Source organism: Erithacus rubecula (genome assembly GCF_903797595.1).
Source record: "Erithacus rubecula genome assembly, chromosome: 11".
Lineage (NCBI taxonomy): Eukaryota > Metazoa > Chordata > Aves > Passeriformes > Muscicapidae > Erithacus > Erithacus rubecula.
This window is the reverse complement of record NC_136663.1, coordinates 14,313,073-14,340,421: the sequence shown is the minus strand read 5'-3', so window position 1 is coordinate 14,340,421 and position 27,349 is coordinate 14,313,073. Positions and strand designations below refer to the sequence as shown.

General features: G+C 38.0%; 1 protein-coding gene across 14 annotated transcripts; it reads left to right on the top strand.

Moving 5' to 3' along the window:
* The first annotated feature begins 714 nt into the window (after positions 1–714).
* On the top strand, positions 715–25,565 carry ZBTB38 (zinc finger and BTB domain containing 38). Of its 14 annotated transcripts, none has more exons than XM_079315215.1 (5): positions 715–805; positions 1,644–1,709; positions 2,380–2,606; positions 6,738–6,854; positions 19,738–25,565. In XM_079315215.1, exon 5 carries the CDS (start codon positions 19,738–19,740, stop codon positions 23,302–23,304), a length of 3,567 nt encoding a protein of 1,188 aa, XP_079171341.1. In that variant the 5' UTR covers positions 715–805; positions 1,644–1,709; positions 2,380–2,606; positions 6,738–6,854; the 3' UTR covers positions 23,305–25,565. The 14 variants fall into 14 exon arrangements, with proteins under 14 accessions (XP_079171341.1, XP_079171343.1, XP_079171338.1 ...); XM_079315208.1 differs by lacking the exon at positions 715–805 and adding an exon at positions 812–896; XM_079315217.1 differs by lacking the exon at positions 2,380–2,606.
* The last annotated feature ends 1,784 nt before the right edge of the window (positions 25,566–27,349 follow it).

Sequence of the window (27,349 nt, the reverse complement as noted above, 5' to 3'; positions counted from 1 at the left end):
TAGATTTACTTATACATATGGTAAACAATAGCTACCTAAAGAAATCTTTCAGTGGAATATTATTAGAGCTAACATGTTTATCTTCACAGTTCTGTTCTTGTGCTGGGTATCATCTTGCGGTATTTGCAGGTGGAGATAAAGAGCTGAGAGAAGTCACTAACATAGTGGGGGAGATTTTGCTCTCTAATTAGGTATATCTTATGGTTTGTTTTATCTTATGATTTAGGGTTTTGGGAAGGTAACTCGGGTTACAGTAAACTGCAGCGTGGTTCTCTCGTTCTCTCTTTGGAGACAGAGTGACAATGAAAATAGCACCAGTTTTGCTTATTAGACTTTTTTTTTTTTCTTTAATCAGACTGGCAGTTTTTGATGCTTTTCTCTTTGCATATTTTTCATTAAACATGCAAAATATTTTATTGTATTTTTAAGTTTTCCAGATGATAACCCTTTTTTGGCATTCGCAAAAATCTAATTCCTACAATTACTCTTGCAGTCTCTGCAGAGGGTGATACCAATTTAATGTATGCGGCTGAACAACGTGCATGTTATTAATCTCAGAAGCTAATAGAAAGACATTAAGTAGGTGATGTGAATTATTATTAGTATTATTTTTATTATTATTATTACAGCTATGGTTTTATATTTTGGTGGCTTTTTTCCTTAAAGACGACAGCACTTTAGTATCTGCATTGACCTCCATGATGTCAGAATGTCATTGTGCAACCGTAGCTAAGAAAAGCCGTCGAGAAAAAAAAAAAAACAAAGGAGCTTTGCGTCTTCCAATAACATGAGATGTGCACATACAGTACGTAGCATTTTGGAATTTATACGGTGGTAGTGAGTTGTTGCTTTCAGTTTGATTAGACAATCATTGTTTCGTTTTCCTTGCTTTGACAGTGAGTATGCTTGCACGCTGCTTAAGTCTTCTTAGTGTTATCTAGGTCAGTGTACTTAGGATAGCTTTTATGTTCTGTAAGTCTGACAGATACCATGCTTGACAGAGATCAGCAGCAAATTTTGTTTGATTTGTTATATCTGGGATAGAAAAATATCTTAAAACTAATCAGAATTGTATACCACATAGCACCTACTGTTTCTGCATTGCAGATATATTTAGCTCTAACACTGCTTGTGGTTAACAGGGTGTAGCGTAGACACAGACAGCTGATCATGCAGTCAGAGCCGGTGCTCGTGTGGTTTGTCAATACTGCTCAGGATTTTGACGGACTGTAAATGAGAGAAAACAGAAGGGAGAGAAAATGAAATGTTTTATTTGTCTGAACATTAGACCTTTAGCTATATTATTTTTGCTATCACTGGCTTTTAATTTTATTTTTTAATACTGAAACTTAAAAATTAAGAAAGCACAACAAATGCATCCAGGATTTAATATGTGCGACGTGAAATCTTTCTGCATCGAGAGGATGTTGCTGTAGTGGATGCAGCGTTTCTCCAGTAAGCAAGAAGACTGTTTTGTTTTCCTCGGCAGGCGACTCAGCCATTGCACAAGGGGATTTTGATAAGAGTTTGAAATGCCTACTACTGTATCGTGGTAGAATTTGGAGTTTGCTAACAGTGTTTGTGACTGGAGCTCATCTTGCATCACCAGTTGATGACAATTTTCTTTGTTCCCTCCCACCCAGTTGAACCAAGACTCTGTAGCTGATACGCAATGTCACTTACAACATTAATCAGATACTGCATTTAAGGTGAGCTGTCCCCTGCCTCCTCCCTTACCAGAGCTGTGCTGCAGTATGTATCTTACTCCTGCAAGCCTAAAATGGCAGGCAGGATTAACGTTGCTTGTGCTGTGTGCATGCTGTGTATTGAATTCATTATACTGTGCCTAGTATCTCAAATGTAAGTATGTAAATGGTCTGTGTGCCATGTCATGCAGTAGTGAAGACTGGTTTGTGCTTCATTACAGGCTTAGATATTTGAGCATCACCTTAAGAATTCTTTTTTCATTTGCAATGTGGTGAGCTGTTAGCTTGTCATCACATTCAAACTACATTATTAGCCCTCAGAAAGGAGAAAAAAAAGCAAACTGTGCTTCCAGATGGTGTCACCCTTTTTCTTCTTGCATTTACTGTAGTTTAAATAATGTATATTGTATTGTTAATTAATGTGAATATCGAATTAAAGCACTTGAAACTTACATATTTATTATGCAGGTAGGAGGCACGTCAAATCTATTTTTAACTCTTACGCAGTCCACGTTGTGCAATGGGCTTTGGTTGTCGAGTTTATATTTTCAGCTGTGATATCAATAGGTTGATTTTCAGTAAATGTGACAAGTGGCCTTTGCAGTGGTCAGCTTCAAGCTTTGAACCCTCTGAGGAGGAGAAAAAAAAAAAAAAAGCCAACCTTGTTTTGCAGTTTCGGAAAACCTTGGATGAGGACTTTTTTTTTCCCACTCCTCCTTTCCCTGTTGATAAACTCAGTTCTCCTGCTCATGGTCTATTCAAGCTGCTTCCCATCTGAATTTTGTCAACTGCTTCTAAAAAATTATTAAGAAGACCAAGAACAGAACTTATCTCCGTCACTTTACATAAAAATGGCTGGGTGCAATGCCATGTTAACACTGCTTTAAGTGGTACATGCAGGTAGGTCGAGATTTGCATGTTTTACTGTTTTCTTGGTCAGTGTTGCAAGAACATGAAATGGGCTTTGGAATGTAGCTTTCAGTTTTAAAATGTACTAAACTGTTAATGAAAACAACCTATATTAAATTGTTGGCATCCCATCTTGGCATGACAATTATTCTTATCTGTTTTTTTTAAATCTGTTGTGAAAGTGGAGCAATCATGTCTGTTAAAATAATCATATGTACTAAGGGCGTGGCAACGCTTATGCAACAAAAGAATTTTTGAAAACCCTATTGATTCCATTACGTTTTAAAGCTGACTATAAGCATTACTAAACTTGCAGCTAAAAGGCAGAAATAAAAATTGAGGAAGATTAGAAAAAAGAAAAATATTTAAATTCTGTCGTAAGCGGTTTTGTGTTTTGTGCGAAATATTAAACAAAAACCAATATGCTTTAATGCTTGTATTTTCAGTATTGGCTGCAAACATAAAACTGCAGTATTTCTTGTTATTTAAAGGTAGGAGAACTTTAAAGAGAGAGATTGATATAGATGGCCCTGTCAGCTTAAACTGAGTATCAGTTCATTGAAATGTGTTTTACTTCACACAAAAAAATATTATGAAATAAAAACTTATCAGCCTTAAGTTCAAAAACTTGAATTTGAGCATAAAGAATAATAATTATAAGTACTGTAATACTGACACCAACTTTCATAATATATTTCTTTCAGATTAATACTGGGCCAGAACCAGTTTCCTTGGCAACCAAATCCTTTAAAAAGGTTCAATGGTTGAGATGTAGAAAGATGTTACTCTCTTTAATAGCAATATCACAATGCAAATGGAAATGTCACAGTTGTTTCCTCTTACTTCTAACTGAAAATGTGATCTCAGTTTATGTTTCCATGTGGTTATCAGTTCTTAAATGATGCCATGTTTATAAAGTTGTACACACAAAAACCTGTTTTATTTCTGCTTTGCACTGGTTGTTCCCAGAAACATACCCTGGTTTCTTTTTTAATTTAACCCAGTCTTGCATGTAGGTCAAGTTTTGTACTGTGTGTATTTAAAGTAAGAGTTTTAGTATCATCACTAAAACATTTAGCAACTGACAAATGTAGAGAATCAGAAGGTTTAAACCTTCTTTCAACTCTGCTGAATTCAGCACAGTAATGCTAATAAACCTGTCTCTAAATAGTGGACACATTCTGAAGTTCAGGTAAAGAACTGTGTTTAAGCATACTGCAAAAGAACTCCTGTCAGACCTTAAACAAGCTTTTAGAGAACAAGTTCACTTGTGGTCTGCAGTAATTTGCAGACCTTACAGATTTTGCAAAATTTAAGTATTATAATTCTTTATTTCTATTTTTAGCTATATTTTTTTACAATCCCAGTGAAGTTAAATATTATGTATACCACAGGTAACTGTAGAGATCAAATGTTACTGAAAGTCTCCACTGAGCCTATAACATAGTGCATCTCCTCGTCGATGCCCTTTGTACGTGACTTGATGAATTTTCACTACTGCAATGAGAGTTTTGCAGCAGGGAAGCCATTTTCCTTTCATGTCCTTGACTTTAAAATGACTGAGTATATTTTGTGTGGAAGAAGACTCAGCACTGAAAGTAAATGCAGACAAGGTATTTAGAAGCACAGCCAATTATCAATAATAGCCATGACAGTATGAGCAATATTAAATTAATTCTTATTTTTTTTCTAAATATACCAGTTCAGTGCATTCCAAATGAGCAGAGTATTAGTGTTCAGGAATATGACTTGTCATGTGTCGTAATAGGCAAATACTTAGTGATAACAATAAAACCATTTGATTCATAATTATAAGAATAATTTAATGCATTTCAGTATTCCTCTGTTCCACCTAAAGAAGCAGACCTGAAAACATAACAGAGAGCATCTCATGTGACGTATTAAAGCCTGCATTTTTTGCAATTTGATTTATCTCCAGTAGCTTGCTTCTACTGATTATTTTCTGTCTAAAATGTTAATATGGATTTCACTATTAAATGTAGTAAGAAAGTACATTTCTTTGTTTATTTCTTGTGTGGTTATTTTCAAAGGAAATGCTGAGCAAATGCTATGTCGAATCTATTTATTGCCTCTGATACTTATCTTTAGAAAAGAAGGGCACTTAGCAATAAACTGCTTTTATTATATCTTTGTGTTTAAACATACCCACTCAAGGCATTTTTAAAAAGTAGCTCCATTACATGAGCTCATTTCCCTATGGTTGTTTTAAACCCATTTGCAGATTTGCTCTTTGTTAAGGGGTGCAAGTCCTCTTTTAATGAATATGACTGAACTCAAGTGCTTTCGTGTGTCTGGAAAAATTCACTGGCAACCTGCGAATGGCAATTTCTCCTAGCGAAAGAAACTGACTTCTTTATTTAGGAGGAGTCCAGTAATTAGCAAGCTGTTTCCAGTTTGACTGTTATACGTGGGTTGCTCTATGTATTTCAGTGGCACTTACATCCAGCTAATGCAGAGTGTCTGAATGTTGTAGCCAGAGGTCCCATAAAAAATATTCTCTAAACTTCATCCATTTTATTTTTTTGCTGAGGGGGCTAACCAAAGCATGGAGGAGCAGGTGCAGTTTTTCCCACCTCCAGCACAGCCTGGAAATGTTGTTGTCAGGGGGGCCTGCTAGGGTTTTTGGGTTTATGTAGTTGTGGGCTGGAGGGAGGGTCAGTTTTATCATATAAGTCTAATTGTTGATACTGATCCACCCTTTTTATAATTGGAATTTGTTCCTTTCTTCATGCAAATTTCTGCCTAACAGAAAATCTAAACAAAGCATCAGGAAAAATTAAATTAAACCAAAAACTTATTCACTTGGACACTGTCCTACTTGCTTTTCAATAGTCTTTATAATTGGTTTATAAAAGGTTACTGCTGCCTCTAAACTTCATTTTGATTTGAAACTGCAGGTCTCTCAGTGGGAAACTAACTGTGGTCAGATAATATTTGTTGGACTATTAAACAGATTCTGGTAGTAATGAATATGTGCCAATTAACCCTTTTGAGGAATCTAGTGTCTGTTGTGCTTTATCACATCAATTGCTTTACTAAGTATTAAAAGGGGTTTATAATGGATAATATTGTATTTGAATTTCAGTATTACCAAAGTTGGGAAATCTTTTACTTTGGTAAGATTTTTGTACTGTTGGATTCTTCCAAATATGATGTTAAGGCTTCCCATTTATCATATTTTGGTCATTTATGAATATGCCTTAATGGAATTTGAGGTAATAATGATGCTTATTGCAATTTTCTTTCATTCTAATCTAGCTACAGATTTCTTATTCAAATTAACATAACCTAAAAATGTACAAGGCTAAACCAACCAAAAATAAAACCCCCAAAAACCCCATAAAACCTCACCTTCTTAACCTTTTCAAGCTAAAGTAATAGATCTTGTATTTCCTGTACAGTGTTATTGCTAAGAGCATACAGTGTATTTGCAAATGGAGGATGGAGCTATGTATTCTTAATTGCTGCTCCATACTTGCTGCTGTATGAATGCCCAACAGCTGAGTCATAAGGCCTTATCTGCATGATTTTGCAATTTCTCTATGGAACAATTTCATTTTTTCAGTATCTTTGAAACAAAACCTGGCTCCGCATAATTTTTATGCTGTTACAGGAAAACCTTTTTCTGATGTTTGATACATAATAATAAAATCAGGACGTTTGACGGTGATGAATAATTATTTAAGCAGAGAAATACAGGAAGTGTATTCCAGAGAACAAGAGCTGCCTAGAAATGTCATTATCACAGATACTGTGGTGATATCAGTACAAGAGAGATCAAAAGAAAAGTGGTGGAAGAGAAAGAGGAGAAAGAAAATGTATTTCAAAATAATTATTTTAAACTTGAAAACATCCTTACATTTCTGTCTAGAACGTATCATTACGTCCAGTCTGCACTACACAGGTTAAACCATAATAAAACAATGCAGCAGAAGTTTGGTTAATGCTACTGGTTTATTTCTGGTGTGTTCCAAAATTCCCAGATGTAGATTTGGAGCTCTACAACACCCCAGGGAAAATTCTGATGAATTACACAATGTATGTGGAAATTAGTACTCATCTAATAATTCAGTCATTAAATCTGGATTTTTCCCTTTGCAGGCTGATACATTGTAGCCACACAGTTCACAAAATTACTGAGATGGTTTTGCTGAAAATACCTGTCAATACCACTCTTAAAAGACTCTAACAAAAGAACAACAGAAGAACAGATTTTAGGTGGGTAAGTTCATGGGGTAATATCACATAGAAATAGAGATGAATTATTTAACATCATCACCGCTGCATTACCTGGTTATATTTTCTGTTAATTTATAATTTATTAAAATAATTTAAGATTTGTTCTCACTATGGTACTAAATTGCTGTATTCTCATGTCGATATTGTTGGATTTTTCCAGTTCCTACTGGATTTCTATTGCCATAGAGGTTGGACAAACAAAATCAGACAGAACAGTTTTTGAAATAGGTTGTTACAGCCTCCAGTGATTTGTACAAACCAAATATATTGGTAGGCACACAAACCTCCTGAGCATGCCAAAATATTAGCTCTGGATCCCAGTCACGAGTGTTCATTGCAAACTTGTGCCACACAGGAAAGGCAGAGGAACTCTCAGTGCCAGTGCCTGTCTCTGACACTGTTGTGTTGGTTAAGCTGGTTATAGTTAATAGAATCTCTACCTTCATACATGACTTTAATCAGGGACAGTAAAAAGCCTCTTGATTCATGAGCTGGAAAGAGCAGTTTGTAGATTTAAGTATATAAATAATCACAAAGGATATTTCAAAATAACAGTTCACATTTTGCACGACTTTTCCAAATACTGGCAGTTTCTGTTTTTCTTATTGTGAATGATAATAATCTCGGTTAGTATAAGTATGCCTGGTATCTTGCTTTAGATTTAAGATACGTTTGTATTGAATGAAAGAATCAGTAAAATTCTGATTAATTCATTAATTTTTAATGTAGTCCTTGGTACCAAAGAGTGTATGAAAGGGAGAAATCACATGGATCTCAATAGCATCCTTTGTACAAATTTTGGTAGGAAATGCCTTGTTGCATCAGTCATTCTCGCTGTGGTATCTCTGAATTGAAATAAGTAAGTAAGGTCACTAGGCAGAATGTACAGTAAGGAATCAAATTTTTGAAAAACCCCAAAAACCACAACTCCACAGGCCAAAAAGCCCTCTTCAATTCCTAGAATATCTCAAAATGTTTTCTGTAATTAAATTTACTTTTAATATGCAATGTTGTGTGGCATAGAAAATGTAATGGATTTTCAGAGACAATAAAATGGCATTGGCGGTTTAAACTAATCAGTGAAACATTACAATTAGATAAATTCAGGTTACCTGCATTTATAGAAGCAATGAGCTATGAAACCTAAGTTGTACCTATTTTAAGTAAATTACCATAGAACACTTGCTCAGTATATTTTAGACAGAATACTGGGCCATAACCTGTTTCCTTGACAACCACATAGGAATAAAAGGTACATTAGCAAAGCTGCAGATGTGTGTCAGTGAATGCTTATTAAGCAGCCCAATGCATTTACATACCATGTGCTCACAATAATGCATGCATCTTGAAAATCACCATATAAAAAGATTTCTGGGCATGGCCCAATGTGGATTCCTAATACTCAAATATTTTAACCAAAACCCTTCATGTTTTCAATGGAAATATCTCTTGTGACTTTTTATTATTTCACTTTCAATTGGACTTGCAATAGCTGGTTAAAATTGACATAGTAGGCTTGGTCTGTAAATGCAAACCTTCTTGTAGGATTTGCTATAAGTACAAATGGAAATGATGGGTAATGGTGTCTTTCAGAAATGACCAGGCATTCTCAGTTTGAATCTTGCACCAGTATTCAGAAGCAAGCATGATCATATTGCTTTACAGAGTGACAAACTAAAGCCACTAGGTAAGAAGGAAGCTGGTGTTGTTTCTAGCACTCTGATTCTATCTAATGTATCCAGCAAAGAGATATGACCCAAGTGTTGTCTTCTGTCAGACAACAACAGGAGAAGGCAGGGGTTGAGAAACAGCTGTGGAAGTCAAAATGACAGCTGAACATGGACTTTTGGAATAATATCTGGATGTAGCATTTAGCCAGCACTCACACTTTCTATGCAAGTCTTCAGTCCCAGACTAAAAAGCAGCTTAGATAAATAAGATCAGTTCTGAGAAATTTGTGTACTGACTCCAGGAAGTTTATGTACAGGTCATTTTTGGCCTTTCTTCTTAAAGTATTAATTTATATAAAATGAAAAGTATATCCAACCCTTTGGGGTAATCCCCAAATTATATATTTTAAATAAATAAGTCTAAAATCCTCTTAATTAAAAAGATAAGGAAAATGTGAATCTGCAAATTTTGGGTTTAAATTCAGTGGGTGTAATCTGAGAAGTTGCTTAGATGACAAGTAACCTACTTAAATTTGCCTTTAAATCAATGAAAGTATTCCCATTTACTTTTTTGGAGTGCTTAGTAAGAGAGTATACTCCATACATAGCAATCAGATTTAGGAAATGAAATTATCTTGATAATGTTCAACATTTCCAATTGAGAATTTCAATACCAAAATCTAGTATTAATTTCAGATAGTTTAAACACTGCCACATGAATCTTTTCATGATCCTGAACCATAAACAATGTGATTATGTACCATCACATGCTATTATTAAGGCTTTTGGATGAGTAAGAGTTTGGGAAATTGTTAGGGAGAGGCAAACCTAATAATTGTTGGGGTTTTAACAGTAGTAGTAGTAGTAGTAGTAGTAGTAGTAGTAGTAGTAGTAGTAGTAGTAGTTGTTGTTGTTGTCCCCTACCTGAGCAGAGCTCAGATCTGAGCAGCACAAACCAGAGCTGGAGCCGTCACCGTTTTCTTTGTGCTGCCAGCACTATCTGCTTTTGCTACAGTCCTTCTCCACTGCATGAGCATAGGCCCTGCTTCAGCCTTTAGTTTGGAAACATGCAGGATGGAAAAGGAGGAGTAGGGCTTGGGCTGAGCCCCTTTGGTTAGCACAAAATGGAACATAAGAATATTTAAGATCATATGAAGTTCCTGTGTGTCTGCTAAGTTGTCATAATATTGGCCACATTGAAGAGATGACTCAGAGCAATAGCTATCACTAGTAATGTTAGTTTTGGTTTACCAAAACAACAGCAAAACCAAAAATATTTTGCAAAATTTGAAGGAATACTGGAGGTCATTGGTAGCCAATTAACAGCTTGAAGACCACTTCTGGTTTCTGAAATGGCTGTGTCCAGTGATCTGGCAGACCAGCTGAATGAGGTGTTTGCAGGGTCAGGGATTGAACTATTTCCGTGATTTGCTACATCAGCTGTAGTAAAGGGCAAGAGCAGCTGCATTGGCCTGGTCCCCCACACACCTCACCCAGAAGAACAGCAGCCCTGAGCCTGCATTGTGCATGATGGCTGCCATATTCAAATGATGCTTCCTCTGAAAATTGGAAAATGGAGGCTTAACTTAACTACTTTTATTTTACCTTTCTGATAACAGAACAGGCAACAGAATACCACATAGTAATTGTTCTAATGAACAAAACCTAAATGTTTAGTTTGCTTCTTTAGTTTAAAGCTATTCAAATGTATTGATCACTAGATTTGACAACAGCCATCCACAGAAGAATGTCAGTTGTTGTCACTCTGTCTGCAAACACAGCTTCATGTTTGCAACTGATCTCTGTTAGCTAAGGGCTGATATGTCCTACAAATGTAGGCAGCTAGAAAACAGCTTGTCAGCAGCACACACAGAAAAAAAAGAGAAAGACTTAAATGGAAAATAATACTAAGATTGTTCAGAGATAGTAAGATGTAAAGTCAGCTGATTCTTAGTAGCAGTACAAGATAAGCTTTTGTATTTTGTGCAAGAGAAGAATTTGGATTTACGTTATTGTTCTTGCTTAATTTTCTTTTGTGACTGCTGAAAAAGTTGTAGTTATACCTTAAAAAAATTGCTACTGTGCATCCTGTTTAGTGTTAATAAGACTCTGATAAGCCATGCCTAAATTTCAAGAAGGCTCATGAGGAATTTGCAAGACTGAGTAATGCTCTATATGTTGTTTTCTGCTGCCACTTAAGAACTGCAGCTGCTTGACTAGAGAAGAATATTGGCACATTTTTTCACTAAATACTCTTACAGAAAGAATACCATATGCCACACACAGTGCAGAAGGAGAAAATCAGACTTTAGCAAAGCATCCCAACACCACCATTTCAATAACCCTGGAAGTGTTTTATACATTCAAAGAGATTTGCTGAAAATTTTCTCTAGATTTTTCAGTTTTACCACATGAGAAATAATTCACTGCTAAACTACTTAGACTTCCTTCTAAAAGAAATATAGTATTTGTGTGCTGTGATGTGCAGTCATTTATACATTTAATAGGAACTGCTGCATATACTCTAGCAAGCTCACTATTTCTAAAGTACATCATTAGTGTTGGGGCTTACACCCCGGGATCAGAGCTGCAAAGAAAATGGATCTTGTCTGACTTCTCCCAGATAGCACTGTAGGTCTGACTGCTTCCACTTTCTTTACATGCAGTTGGTTTTACATGAAACATTAGAATGATTATGGAAAATCTTGGATGAGGCCAAGACAGCCGAAAAAAGAATTTCTTATTCTAAAGAATATTTTTAATGCACAAGGAGCTGATGGGACTGAGAATTCTCAACAGTTCAAATTACATATTATCTATATATATATATAAATTAGTACCTTCAATTATACTACTAGTCACAGAAAAGGTGGGGTTTTTTTAGTGGATGAGCTAAAGTTGCCTTAAGAAAACACCCTGTTAAAAAAAAAAAAAGAAAGAAAGAAAAAAAAGAGGGAGAAAATTTGACTTTTTTTGTTCTCCATATCTGTTATATTATCTATAGATATTAAGAATGCCAGAGAATCCAATATTTAAGTACAAATAAATTATTGTCTCTAAGTTGGACATATCAGCTATACAAATGATGGTTATGCATCTGATTTTCAAAACAATTTAAAATAATAAATTTTAATTAAGATTTACTGGGAATGAATAACCTAATCTTCCTTAAATTTGTTTCAAGATGCTTATTCAGTAAGGCATTTATTTCATTTAAGGGATTACAACAGGTTTAATTTAATCCATTTTATTGTATTGCTACTGACAACACATTTAACACAAATACTTTTTATGGCACTTGTGTCAAAAATCTTCATTAACGCATATGATTATGTATATACATATCTAAAACACTAATAAAGCAAAAACAGCAAATAAGCAATAGGCAAAGATTAAAAGTAGCCTACATGTAAGTATGAAATTTACATTATGTAGGTTGAAATAAAAATGAATGTTGAGACACACTGCCTTTGCAATCAAAACCACTGTGTTCTTCAATTATTTGTTCCCTCTCCCACAGCTGTTGGTGATCAGATATTGGTCATCTCATGACTCAATTTGCTATGAGATTAAAGAAATAGTTGTTTGGTAGCAGGGAGCCCTAAACTAAAAACATATTCATTGATTCAGTAACTGAACTTATAGGTAAGAATTCCAGTGTTCCAGAATTCAGAAAGAATTAAACTGCACAGAAATGTTACGGATTTCTAAGATGAACTTTTAATGTTGACTGTATGAGTTAGTGAAAGATGTCTGTATAGATAAGTCACTGGAATTGTTGCAATTTCCTGAAAGGAAAAAATTTCTTTGCATAGCTTTTATCCAACAGGAAAACACTGATAGTTCCAAGACAGAATGCTGGGGGAAAAAAGACCTCTCCTCTTTATAACAGATTTTGTACATTATGTCAATATTAAGTAGTTTTCTGCAATGATAAGCAACACTTATCATGAAGAGGCTCTACCAAAATTCTAACTTCCAAACACTAGCTCAGGCTGCTAGACTAATTCTTTGTTTAAAACAAATCAATTCCTATTTCTCAGTGGTTTACAAGAACGCCTTACACACAATACCTTAAAACATACACAGCATAGCATAAAGTCTATCCTAAAAAGAAGCAGCTACAACCCAACCACATAGCACGAAGCACAAGTGAATTCCGGACACAGGGAAGCCTAGAGAGATAACATCCTGAGATATGGCGAGAAGGAAAGGAGAAGAAAAGGCTTATGGGACTGACTGGGTGGGACCATGTAAATAGGGACTACACAGCAGTCTGTGATTGGCTGGAAGCTTTCTAGAACCTTCCATCACAGTCTATAGAAGTGTGTGCTCAACCCCTCCTCAGGGGTCTTCCAAAGGACCTGCGTGTAGACCTGTGAATATCGGACTTCTAGGGAGCAATACCTTTATTTCTCAGAGGTAGCTGTGAGCTGGTGTTTTGGTTTATATTTTATGTTGGGTCTTTGTGTGCCCCTTTTTATTTATCCTTATATAAAACCTTTCAGTTTCTAGCCCTTTAGTTTTCCTATCCCTTCATTACTTATTTAGCCACTTTGCCAACACCATCCCCAGGTCCGGGTGGGCTGGAGTGCTTCAGGTTAGTCTTGGACAAAAGCAAGCTTTAAGATAAAAACCAAGCTCTTCATTTATCTAACAATGTTTTTTCTCTAAGCTTCATAATTCTTCTGCGGAAAAAGACTTTGTTGACTATTTGCAGGGGGAGGCTGAGATAGGCGATCTGGGAGGACTGTACCGAATGTGTTGGAGCACCTGGACAGATGAAATCAAGCGCTGTCCTTTATCTAAGGGAGGGAGCGATTGTTACTGCTTGTGAAGTATTAACGGTAGTGTTGCTTCCTGAGGCGGTAAGAAATACTAAGAAACCTAAATATTCAGTAAGAATGCCGCTTAAAACAAATTCCCTCCTATTATTTTAGTTTCTACGTATATTTTTAAAAAGATAGTATAATCAGATAAGGAAAAGGGCAAATGTTACTGTAATTCAGTAATTACATGTAATTTATTTCAGGTATTTTTTATCAAGGATGTGTTTCATCTCCGCTTTCTGGAGGGAAGTGGCAGGAGGTAGCATAGAGCTATCGATGCTCAGAAGCACTTTCTCTTTCTTCCTGGCAGAAAGGTCTGGCATTGAACTCCTGTGTTAGGTCCAAGAGGAATTCTCAGGGACGCGCACAGCACTGCACCGATGGCCGTGGAGCAGGCGCTCGGTGCTGGTAGAGCCGCGTTTCCTCCTGGGTCTGAATTTACAGTGGTTGCCGACGAACAACTCGGCGGAGAGCCCTAGGCTGGTGCCGGCCGCGCTGGCTGAGCACGGGGCGTTCGCTGCGGAGTAAGGCCAGGGAACACGCGCGGCGGCGGCGGAGGGCGCGGGCCCGGCCCTGCCCGGCAGACCTCGGGCAATCCCATTGCCGGGATCGGCACAGCAAAATGGCGGCCGCGCCGTCCGGCCGCCGCCGGGCCGGGATCGCGGCCCCGGCCGCGGCCACCGCCCGCCTGCCGCCCGCGGACAGCCCGCGGGCCCGGTGTTAATGGCGCGGGGACGGGGCGCTGCTGCGCGCGGGCCGAGGCTGCGCCGGCGGGGACGGAGCCGCGGCAGGTCAGTGGCGGCTCCCGCGGGAGGGGCCGCGCGGGCACCGCGGCACCGCCATGAGCGGGGCGCGATGCGAAGCCCGCGCGGGGGGGGGCCGCTCGCAGACGCACGAAGAGCGGAGGCCGCCGCGCCGCAGCAGGGCCCGCGTGCGCGCAGCTGCTGCGGGACGGGCAGGCGGGCCCCGCGCTCCCCGCGCTCCCGTGGCCGCGCAGGGCGAATCCCGCACCGCGCTGCGCGGGACGGGACGCGGCCGGCAGCGCGCGGGGGCAGCGCCCCCCCGCGGGCGGCGGCAGCCCGGCCGGCGGCGGGAGGGGGAGCCCCGGGGCCGGGGGAGCCCACCCGCGGCGGGAAGGGCCGTGGTGGTGGGAGCGGAGCAGTCACCGAGCGCCCGGGCACGGGCTCGATCTGCGTGTCCGAGCGAGGCGCTGCCGAGGCCGCACGGGCTGTTCCGTGCCGTGGGAGAGGTCATGGGAAGCGTAAAGCGGGGAGTGAGGGAATTGAGCCTGGATGCAAATAGTGGCAAGAAGTCCCAGCTCTGAAAGAATGGTTCGTCGCGGGGCATCAGAGGTCTGTTAACACTGACATACTCTTAAGCTAAATTCCATCACCCCCCCCTCCCCCCCAGCTGTCTGAATTAAAAGAGGAAAGTGTGAGGCTGAAAAAAAAACAACCAACCAAAAACATTTAAAGTAATGCTCTTTCTATAGCAGCAGAGAAGGAAAGATGGATGTGAGTAGCGAGAGTCCAAAGAGAAAGTTTCTCAGTGCAATTGAAGTAACGTGTGGTTCTGTAGCGTGAGCACTGTGCTGCACGCTCCTGCGAGCTATTGAAAGTCATTAGACGTCATTAACATCATTAGGCACCAAGAACGCGGCCCTGCATGCCCGAGGTTGCGGGGAGGCTGCAGCACCCTGATGCAGGCAGCCCTGCTGCCGACAGGGACTGGTGAAATGATTCCATAGAAAGCTGGCAGTCTCCGTAGCGGTGATGCTTGGACAGTAGGTTTCCAGGTAAGCAAGGGTCAGAGCTGGGAGAACGTGTGTGGGGGGCTGTACTTGTCTGAGCGTTTCTGCTTGTTGGTGATGCCTGACGCTTTCGGCTCTAGAACAAAACCAGCATCCTTTAAGAGACTTGGATACAGGTGAATGTTCCTTCTCAGCTGGAGAAGCCGGCTGGAAACAAAACAGACTTCAGAGTACCTTTACAGGGTGGGGTGAAACCGAACATAAGGAAGATGTGGAATGAGCGCATTTTTGTAGTGTCCTGTTGGTTAGTACCACAATATATTAGCACTTTAAAATCCCAATAGAAATCTATGGAGTAGGAAAACAAGGAGAATTCTTACTACAATTCATCATTTATCTTGGTTTTGATTTTGCCTGGTTACTAGCAGGGTAATACCCCTAATACTTTGGAGTTTTGTTGTTACACCACTAGCTTGTCTTTCAGATTTAGCAGACTGAAGTGGAATAGAATAATCTCATGTGTAATGGGGTACATTTGCCTGGCAGTGGATTTCAAAAAAATTAGCAGAAGTTAAAAGAATATTCCTAGATTATAATAGTTCTCTTTAGCAGTAAAAAATAGGTATTTTGTATTCACAGGCCAGTAAAACTTCTTGTGAACTCTTTGTAGATTTCAGATTAATGTTAATATAAAAATTAACAGTAGCTTCTATTCTCAGCTGTGTCCACGTAGAGCTGGTTTCTCTGCTTACAATTATCAGTGTTATCTGTGAGGCATAAGTAGTAAAATTTGTGTTGGGGTGCATCAATTTCTGATCTTGACATTAACTTTTAATAATACTTATTTTCATTTGTGACTTTTGTCCTGGTATTATGTTGATGTCAGAAAAGGTACTGTTATAATGTAATAAACCTACTGACCATTACACTTAAGTTTGATGAATATTTAAATCTATTTTTCCCAAGTGATTCAAGAACTTTTAAGGACAGGTTGAGTCTGTTACTGTTTTTGCAGAAAATCTGCAAATAGTACTGTAACTCCCAGTCAAAAATTATTCTGTTTTGAACCTAAAGTTATTCATAGGTGTACCGAAGGCCATTAGGTAATCCTACAAAGGTACTGTTCAGATTCCTAATAAATTATTTATGTCTGAATTGAGAGTAAAAAGTATGGAATTAACTGACAGATTTGTGCAAAAACAAACAAACAAAAGGATTAATTGGTTGAAGAGTTTTGTTGGCCTTTAATAGGTCAAAAAGTATTTATATATTTGGGAAGAATTTACAAATAAAACTTAAAATATTTCTTCCATAAAATAAAATAAAAATTTCTTACATAACCCTATAAGAAAAATAATACAGAAGAATAGTTACATTCTGAATGGGATTTCCAGTGTTTTAATGACAAATATTTAATACTAACACATCTGAAAATTTTGATACCTGTATATCTTAACTCTTCGTAGCGCTCCCTTGGAAAGTGAAGAGCAGGTTTTCATTTTACAGTATGAACTGCAAATGGAATGTAAAATATTCATAAAATACTCCATTTGTATGTGTGTGCTAGGTAGAGCATTTTGATTTTATAGCATTTCAGACAGGCTTTTACAAATGCAAGAAGCAAGACAGGTGAAATAGAAAGCAGTAAAGAATCATTAGATGTGAATAAATGGACTATTTGAGATATGTGTAGGTTGAGATAAAAAAGGAAAAAGTGTAGAATCTGAAAAGTGATTTGCTCTGGAATTTTTCTGTTTAACTTTCCAATGAGATACCTAGCTTATGGTTTAGCACACAGAAAAAAAAAAAAATTACCAAATAGCAAATTATCTTATACAATGTTGACACAAGGAATATATTTTACTGAGCATACCAAATTACCCAGGACTGCAAAAGATGGCAATCTATGTACATGGCAAGTAGAAATTTAAAATACTTTCATCCTTGGGAAGATAAATTCGAAATAATTAGTCAAATAATAAGATTTGTACAAAACCCACGTGGGTTTGTAGGCCTCTCAGCATGGCAGTAGCAGTCTGATACACTTAGCAAACAGTCTGTCAGATGATGTGTCTTTGAACTAAAACCAGCTGTCTCCAATAAAGAAACAGAAAAAACACAGGCAAGTTCCTGTGGGGCAGTTCACTGGGAGGTAGAGTTGACATCATTTATTTCCTATACTCAGGAAACAACCCTATCAATAGCTCCTGTTGTGAAATGTTTTTGATGTCTGACAGTTGGTTTCTAATACCACATCACATGAGCAAGTCAGATGTAATCTCAGACATTGTCAATGAGAAAAAGGAATCAATTATGGAATAGTGGCTGCTTACTGGAAGAATTGTCAGTATGCTTTCTGTATACTTGATATGCCAGAAACTGGCTTGAGTTACATCTGGGTTTTCAGATATCTAACCAAAGTAGATAACTGTATCTAACCACTATGAATTTCAGGTTGCCATACCAAATGAGTAAATATCACTTATTTAAAGCTAAATTAGTGTCATAAACAAAACCATTATATACTATGTTTTTAAGATTTCAAGGCACAAAACTGCACCTAGATTTACAGCTGCTAACAGTGATCCAATAATCAAAATAATACTAATTTATGTTTCTCTCACCATTATACTGATGAATTAATTTCTTTATATCCATGGCATATAATGGGAAACATCAGAGGTATTTTTTGTGAACTGCTGTTTTGTTCTGAGTTCTGTGCATTGAAAATTCTCAGCCAAAATCTATTAGAAATTTTGACTATTTGCATAGACAACATCTTTCCTAATAGAAGCAGTGGTCATGCTGCAAAGTAAAAATTTTACTTCCAAGCTTCATCTGTAATGTATCAAATTACAATCTTGTTCATAGTATGTTTGGTTTATCTTCACAGTGAGGTTGTTGCTACTTTTTGTGTAATTTGATTTGCAGGGAAGTAGTTTGTGGCTTTGTGATAAAAGTGTCCTAATTGTAATTAGATGAGTTAGAGCAGGGGTGTATGACTTTTATTACTTTACTTCATGGTAAAGATGCTATTTTCCAAAACAGATTACTTCCCAATATTTTGGATGAACGAGCCAATGTGTTCTAAATGGCCGCTCCTGTTTTCCTAATGAATATGGATTAAACCTTTATTTTGCTGTTTGGATCAAGCTCATCTTATATATTGGCATTCTTAACATAAAATATCTGAGGGCAAAGGTCATGATAACATTTCTAAAGCTGAAAATTAAAATTTGGAGCAGCAGGAGTGTTTAGAAGATAAATCCTAACTTAGCGTGTTGTAATATTTTAGCCTTACAAAATTTCTTTCAGTAACATTCTTTAAGCTGCATTTTGCTTCCACAAGTTGAAAGGAAAGGGTCTTTAAGAAGTGTGATTTCTTTACTGTAGTGATTGTTAAGTGCTTAATTGGTAAACTATTTCTTCATTACTTGAAGTCAGAAAGTGCAAAACACTACTCCAGATATGGGGAAAAAAGGAACAAACCTCATTATATGGTACAGATCTGAATTTGAGAAAAACCATCTGGTGAAGACAGAGATTTTCAGCAGATACAAAATTCAGTTGGCAAAAATTGTGAAAATTCAAATTCAACTGGCAAATAAATCAGTTTTTCCAGAATATTTTTCATTCATATTTTGCATATTTTTTTCTGGAGTGAAACAGTATATTCATACAGTAACAGCCTGGCTAATCGAAATAGTTTTTTATCAGCATTAAACCTCATTACTATGTATTAGCAGTTATTTAATTACTTATGTTATTATTGCAATTAGATCTTACTATTTGAAAGAAATTAAGAGCATACTGATTGTAAAGTATGAACACTAAATCTAGACAATAACTGAAGAAAAGAACTCTCTTATTTTCTATTTGTTATTCCATTATTTTCTACTTGTTTCACGCAGAACTTTTCAGTAATTTTAAAGTAGCATAAATTATTGAGTAAATTTAATCACTATTCAAAAAAATTATGTTCACATAAACAGTGTAATAGGTACTTCACTGTCTACCAGATTGTGTTCCTTGTGCATTCATTTGCTTATAAAGCCTTATCCTGAAACTGAGATACTTGCTGTGATTTAAATGTGAGCTTAGTAAGGAGGTCAGGTGCAGCTGTGTTGTGAAGTCAATGTCTGACAAACAACCCAGAAAGCAAAGTCCTCGCTCTGCACAGAACCTCAGCTACAAAGGTTGTGCCAGGTCCCTCCCTGGCATGCTGGGGAATTCCATCCAGGCTTCAGGGAGTCCTTTGGGGTGACCCTGAGCAGCTGCGCCCACTGGCATAGTAAAAGCTGCATTCCCAGTGGAAGGCACAGGATGGACAGCACGTTCAAACCAGGAGGGAGTGGGAGGGATCCTCTGCTGCTCCTGCTGAGGATCTACTGCTGCTCCTGCCTCCTTGATCTGGACAGACATTTCCTGCAGTAGTGTTGGCACCAGAGAATATAAAATGACTTAAACCTGAAATATTGGGACAAAATTTTACTCATTATTAAACTTTACAAGTTAATAAACTGAAAAAATATATATAATATAGTGCTATGAACTTAATCTGTAATTGAAATTGATGAAAAAGGCCTTCTAATTTTACTTTTTTTCTCTTGTAGATGACAGTCATGTCCCATTCAAAGGATCTCAAGGATGACTTCCACAGTGACACTGTACTTTCCATTTTAAATGAACAGCGCATTCGGGGTATTTTATGTGATGTCACCATAATTGTGGAAGACACCAAATTTAAAGCCCATAGTAATGTGCTGGCAGCTTCAAGCCTTTACTTTAAAAACATTTTTTGGAGTCGTACTATCTGTATTTCAGGCCATGTACTGGAATTAGATGATCTCAAAGCTGAAGTGTTTACAGAGATACTGAATTACATCTACAGTTCCACAGTAGTTGTTAAGAGGCAGGAAACTGTAACGGACCTTGCAGCTGCTGGGAAAAAACTGGGAATATCGTTTCTAGAAGATCTCACAGATGTGAATTTTTCAAGTTCCCCCTGTCCCTATTCATACTGTGTTAATGAAAAAGGGACTGTCAAAGAGGAAAAACATGAAAAGCGACATGAAGATTCTGCTGTGACAAATGGACCACGAATTACAAATGCATTCTCAATTTTTGAAACAGAAAACAATTTGTTTTCTCCCCTTGATTTGAGGGCCAGCTTTAAAAAGGTATCTGAGACAACACAAGCTCCCAACGTCAGCCTTGACAGAAGCGATGTGTGCAAAGATGCTGAACCAGCCAGTACCTTGGCTGAACACTCCTATGCAGTTTCTTCTGGGGGAGATACTTCACAAGGAGCACCTTTTGTTGACCAGGAGAGCAGCCCTTCATACCAGGTGGGTGAGGACCACTATGAAAATCACCAAGCCACTCCAGTCATTCAGCAGGGAAAACAAGCAGGTAGTACTCCTAAGTCAGCCTTTAAGCCCCAGGGTACTGGTTTGGCTGTAGCAAAAGTACCAGCCTCTACTGTAACCACTGCAGAAATGCAGCACGAAGCAGTTACTGATCAGACAATTACTTCCTTTCAAAAATCTCAAAATAAAGCAGGAGATTTGCATGTATCCAGAGAAGAGGAAAACACTCCTGCTAAGGTCTCTGCATCTGGGGCGACTGTCACTCCACCTGTTTACAGTTGTAACTATTGTGCAAAATCATTCAATGACCGGGTGTTACTTACTGCTCACCTTCAGCTCCATTCAGAGCATCAGGAAACTTTCATATGCAAATACTGCAGCAAACAATTTGCAAATCTGAATGTCCTGGAGAGTCATGAACAAGTCTGCATGAGATCAAGTAACTTACCGGCTCACAATGGAAATGAACAAAATTTTGCAGATAACTGTACTACTACAGAGGGACAGAACGGAAGTTCCTGTGCAAACACAGAACCTCTGTTGTCTGAAAACAGCATTACTGATTGTTCTAATGCAAACTGCACTTTACCAGAAACGGATCATTTGGTTAAAGTCGTTGATGGGCAGGTATTATACACTTGTGTTGTGTGCAAGCGTAGTTATGTCACATTGTCCAGCCTTCGAAGACATGCAAACGTGCATTCCTGGAGAAGAACGTATCCTTGTCACTACTGCAATAAAGTCTTTGCGTTAGCCGAGTATCGCACCAGACACGAGATCTGGCACACTGGAGAGAGGCGCTACCAGTGCATTTTCTGTCTGGAGACCTTCATGACTTACTATATACTGAAAAATCACCAGAAGTCTTTCCATGCAATTGATCATCGCCTGTCAGTAAATAAAAAGACAGCCAATGGGGGTTTAAAACCAAGTATGTACCCATACAAACTGTATCGACTTTTACCTATGAAATGCAGGCGACTGCCTTATAAATCCTATCGAAATTCTTCCTATGAAAATGTTCCAGCAAGTACTCAGGCTAATGAAACTGCTTCTTCTAACTGTTTTATTCAGAGTTCTCTTAGCTCTGAGCTACCACCGCTGAGTTTTCAACATGGTGTAATGTCAAGCAACAGACCTCTGGCCTTGGATACATCTTCATGTAATAATACAGCATCTTCCACAAATACTCGGAATTCTTCCTCTTGGGGAGTAGGTATCTTAAATTCTGACCTGCAGAGGGACTTTTTCCCAGCTGAAAAAAGAGTTTCCACTGCTGCAAATGACTCGGGTGATTCCTCAGTTGTGTCTTCAGCTAACGTGAATGAAAATTCAACCTCTGTCATCAGTTACAGCAGTTCTGCACCCTCTGTTATAATGCACAGTAGCAGAGTTTCATCAGTAATAATGCACAGTAAAACAATCACTTCCATAGAAAACAGTAAAACAGAATCTTCAAATAACCTACCTACTCAGTCAGTAAGTGATGACTGTAAGTATGGGTCAGATAATTATGGGAAGTGCATTACAAAATCAAAAACTATTAAGGAGAAAAAGAAAACACTGCTGTACAACAGAGCAGAAGCAACTGAGGATACGCAGCACATGACAGGATCTGGAGGTTCATGTAGCAAAACTACAAATACTGTCCAAGAGTCCAGTAAAACTGAAACATACATTGCAAAGCCTGCCTTACCTGGAACATCTGCTGACAGCAATGTCGCGCCTCTTTGTCAGATAACAGTAAAAATTGGTAATGAAGCTATTGTGAAAAGACATATATTAGGATCCAAGTTGTTTTGTAGAAGGGGCCGAAAATCCAAACACGAGTCCAAACAGGACAATCTCATTGAAGAACCAGAAATGGAGGTGAAAGATAAAAGCCCATCTAGACTCTACAGCTCAGAATGCCTGGAGATGACGGAAATGTGTGATGATGTTAGTGACCAGGACTCCAGTGATAAGCCCTGGAGACCTTACTATAATTACAAACCAAAAAAGAAATCCAAACAGCTAAGAAAAATGAAAAAGACCAAGTGGAGGAAAAAGCACGGAAGCAAGAATGCTGGTATGGAAAGCCACAACACATGCAGTCGAGAGTATGCCCTCAGGAATGCTCCTGAGGAAAAGGTGGTCAGCCAGGAGGAGAACACAGAAATGCCCAGTCTTCATTGTGAGCTCTGTGAAAGAGACCAGTCTTCCACAGCAGAAGCTCGAGAGCACGTACACTGGCATGTAGCTGCTTCAAAGCCTTATATTTGTGAGTTATGCCAAAAACAATTTCAAAGTCCATCTACTTTAAAAATGCATATGAGGTGTCACACTGGGGAAAAGCCCTACACTTGCAAAACTTGTGGTAAATGTTTCTCACTTCCTGGAAATCTACAGAAACACGAACGTATTCACCTGGGTGTCAAAGATTTTGTCTGTCAGTATTGTAATAAGGCATTCACTTTAAATGAAACACTCAAAATACATGAAAGAATTCATACTGGAGAAAAACGCTACCACTGTCAGTTTTGCTTTCAGAGCTTCTTGTACCTTTCTACCAAAAGGAACCATGAGCAAAGGCACGTACGTGAACATAATGGGAAAGGTTACGCTTGCTTTCAGTGCCCCAAAATTTGCAAGACTGCAGCTGCTCTGGGAATGCACCAGAAGAAGCATCTATTCAAAAGTCCAGGTGCACAAGATAGAAAAGAACAGTTTTGCAATGAAAGCACTAAACTTTTGGAAAATCCACCTTTCCTTAGCTCAGAAGGAAACGAAGTGAAAAATACACAAAGTGTAACTCCAGAGGTTGTACTATGAGTGACAATTGTGCAAAAGAGAAGAAAAATCCAAAACTACATATTGGAGAAGATACAGCTGTACTGAATGGGGAAACATATCAGTAAGGTCAAATTTCATCTAAATGTGTGTCAATATATGCAAAAGAAAAACACAGAAAAACTAGTATTTGCAATAATACAAATTTAATTTGGAACACCCAAAATACTTTTGCCACAACAAACTCTAGCATAGAGAGAAAGAAAAATGACCAACCCAAACCCTTCTACTTAACTTTACAAGAAACTAGTCACTGAACTATTTTGCAGTTCTGGTTTTTAGTCAGAATCATTCAAAGCTAAATAAATAAGTAGGTTCATGGTGTATTCTGTAGAAGGAATTTTTGCTGGAGAAACCACATAATGCATTTTTTAACATAAGTAATGTGTTTATAAAGAAAACAATTGTAATCTTGTGTGTTCTAATGTGAAGGTGGGAATTGTTTCATGGGCTTGTGTGTGCCCAAGTACATTTGAGTTCTGCCATGCTTTTCTGTAACTCAGCCTTTACAAAACATATTCAAGAGTTTAAATTACTCTTTTCTGTATTCAGTTTTGTAGTTACCATAATAACTGTTAAATCTGAGTACTGGTGTAAGAAGTATTCCAGATTTATATATCTATGAGACATTTAATAAAGGTTCAGTAGGACTTGTTACAGTCAGTCTTCCAAACTGCATAAATCCCCATGTCAGTGGCCTAGTGACCTCTTCAGGTGCATTGGTCCAAAGAAAATTGTTCTCATGAAACAGAATTCCTGTATAGAAATGTCCACCTCCTGGTAGGTCTGCAACTCTTGTCTTTTAGAAATACAGTTCTTCTCAACAGAAGGACATACAGACAGTTTTTCTCCTCATCCTGGAATAATGCCTGGACACAAACAATGAAGCAACTCCCCGAAAATACACTGATTTTGAGAGGAGTAGGTAAATAAGATTACTGCTTCCATATATATCCCTGAGGCTATCCTTGTGCATAAACAGGTACAGGGCCTGTTTGTGGGATTCCCTGTCATCTCTGTGCCCTTAAATGCAGCATTTAATCTTCAGATGTCTGTGCTCAGTGATTCCCACTAACCATTCCAGCAGTGTCCTGTGGCCACAGCAGAGACTGGCCAGGAGGGGGCTGCTGGAGGAAGGAGTGTCAGCCTTCCAGCCCCCCTCATTCTGCCACACCAAAGGGTTATGGTGGGGCTTGCAGCTGCACAGTTCACTATGAACTGGGAGGACAGGCTTCTGAAAGACAGCAGCAAAATATCCCAGTTAATACCATTTTGTGGAAGTGTGATTCATTTTAACTGAGATGCTTTAAAAAGTCCAGGCAGGTGTATGTCTGCAAGTTGCATTATATAGGATAGGCCTCTGTTGTACCATAGCTGCATTTCCAATAGTCATGTACGTTCATCCCTGTGAAGTGTTAAAAAAATTAACTCACAGCAAGGGTTTGTGATTCTCTACTTCATTTTTTGTGATGGTTCACAATTTGTTACTTAACTTCGTCTTCTTGAATATTTTCAAAGAAACTATAGCTTGGGTACAATGAAACTACAATTGAAATGATAATACAGTATTGATTGAAGTAATAATACAGTCCACTTACTTGTTCTATCACTGGTGAATGCTATGAACCCTTTGAGAAATTCTGGTTTCATGGCAGCTTTGGTTCCATCTAAATAAGGATAATAGAATAATAAACACAGGAAAGTGTAATGATGTTTCAAAGAAAGTACACAATGATATCTTCTGAGTGGACTTGTATGGTGATAAATATAGACCAAAGCAAATAAGGTAGAATATTTATAAATACAAAGATAATTTTACAAATATTTTATATAACTGTATAGTTCATAAGAAGAATATTGTTAGCTTGTGTTAGGTTTGGGGGGGTTTGTATATTTTGATAACACAATGACTTTGTAACTCTGTATATTCTCTACAGTTTATAGCAAAGCAGTTTTAAGATGGCAATGTCATGTTTATAGTTCAATTGTGGCACTTTTACTACAAGTAACATGTTGCAGTAATGAATCAAATATTAATGACCAAATTAGAATTAAAGTAAGTGTAAGAGAAGGTAAATACTATACGTTGTCAAAGACTGTAATTTGCTACATAATCGCATCTGTATTTTTGTTTAGAAAAAAATATTAAATGCAGATGTTAAGGATTGATAAAGAGTCTAATTTTATTTTTAGAAAGAGTGATTATAACTCTGTTTTTGCTTAATTAAAATAACATATTCCTATTTTTCTCTAAGTCTCTCAATTCTTTAAATTGTTGTAATACTTACATAATCTATATGATCCACAGATACATATCTTGTAATAGTTGTTTCAGTGGCAGATTAAGCAACACCGAGTAGTTCCTTCATTAAGGTCAGAACAGTGAATGGACAATGTGCCAGAGCTCAAAGGAAGTGATGGTATCTCCTGGCATCATACAGGGTGAATGCAATACAGAACAGAATCTACCTGCTCAGTGTTTCAGAGGGCTGGAAACACAGGTGACTGTGTTTAATGTTTTGCAACATCTTTAACATGTTCATGAGGACCTGAAACTTGAAAAATTCTTTTCAATTCTGCTAGTAACTTTGTAGTATAGATTGTGTATTTTACACACACTACTTTTTTGGGCTTCTGTCAAGAAATACAGTTCAAAATGCAAGTATCTAATTACATATGAAAATATGAAGATACATACAAAATAGAAGAACATGCATATTCAAAGTACTTCCCTCTTCAGCTAGGTGTCACTCGTCAGTAACCTGCACTAAAAAGCAAACTTAAGCTAAATTATGCACATTATTTTGGGATGGTTGTCAGGAGAGATATACAACTAAAAAAAGTTAGAAGTTTGTGAATTGTAATAAATACTTTTTTTTCTCTATTAGAAATGCTAATTAAAAAGACAAGTAGATCATCATGAAGTTTGTGCATCTAAACATAATGTTATTCAGTCGTCATTTATAACACACCCAAAGTTAGAGCAAGTGTAGTAAAGGATATTGCTGTCCTCTGTGGAATGAGATTGCATAACAGCTGAGTGACAGGCAGAAGCATTTGAAGTAAGTCCTTCTGTGTTATCATTACTATTATTTGTTCTAAACTTCCTTAACACTGCAACTATCACTGACAGTTCAGCACCTTGTAAGAACCTTGTGAGGTTCTCTCACAACAAGCAAAGATTCCCCACGGTACATCCCCATTGTTCAATGAAGAAATTTTTCCCATAAATTAGCAATTCAGCACACCAGTGTTTGTTTAAACCATGTCATTAGCTGTGCAGAACTACCTGTTACATACAGATACTCCTAAAATGTAACTTTAAAAGAGGCCAAAAATGAATACTATGTAATTGAAACAGTATTCTGAATATTGAATGTTTGAAGCAAATTTTTTTTTTAAATAAAACAATATCAGGAATTTGGCAGTGGCAAAACTTGAATTGATAATGCAGGTCAGTGCTTTAAAGAAAGCTGATGCTAAGTTAAAACAGTAAACTCCAGCTGTAGTCATAAAGTTTGAGAGAATATGGAGGCAGTAGAGTCACTCTGCCTTCCAAAGTGTGGCAATGCACAGTTCAGGCACACATCTCCATTCTCAGGGTGCTGCCCTGCTGCTTTCCCAGATCAAAGCTCTGACTCTGCCCAGGTGAGCCTCAGTTCATCAGCCAGCAGCCAGACAGGGCAGCCAGCCTAGACAGCCAACTGTAGATAATCAAATCCTCAATTCACGCTGTAGAGGAACCTCTCATTTCCAACAGGTTAAAATTCAGCTTATGCAAACTCACGTCTTTGTCAGGTTTAGGTTTTGCATTTGCACAAATCCACCTGTTAGTGGAGTGAGGAAGCAGTATATACCCCACCACTACCCTGCTTGCCTTGAAACGCACATCTGTCCTTCCCCAGCAGTGTGGAGTGTGGGGACAAGGAAGGAATGTCACCACTACTGAAGAAGCAGTGGGGGAGAAGCTGGATGCAAGAAAAGCCATCAAGAAATTATGACAGCTTATATGGCTGCATACCATGTA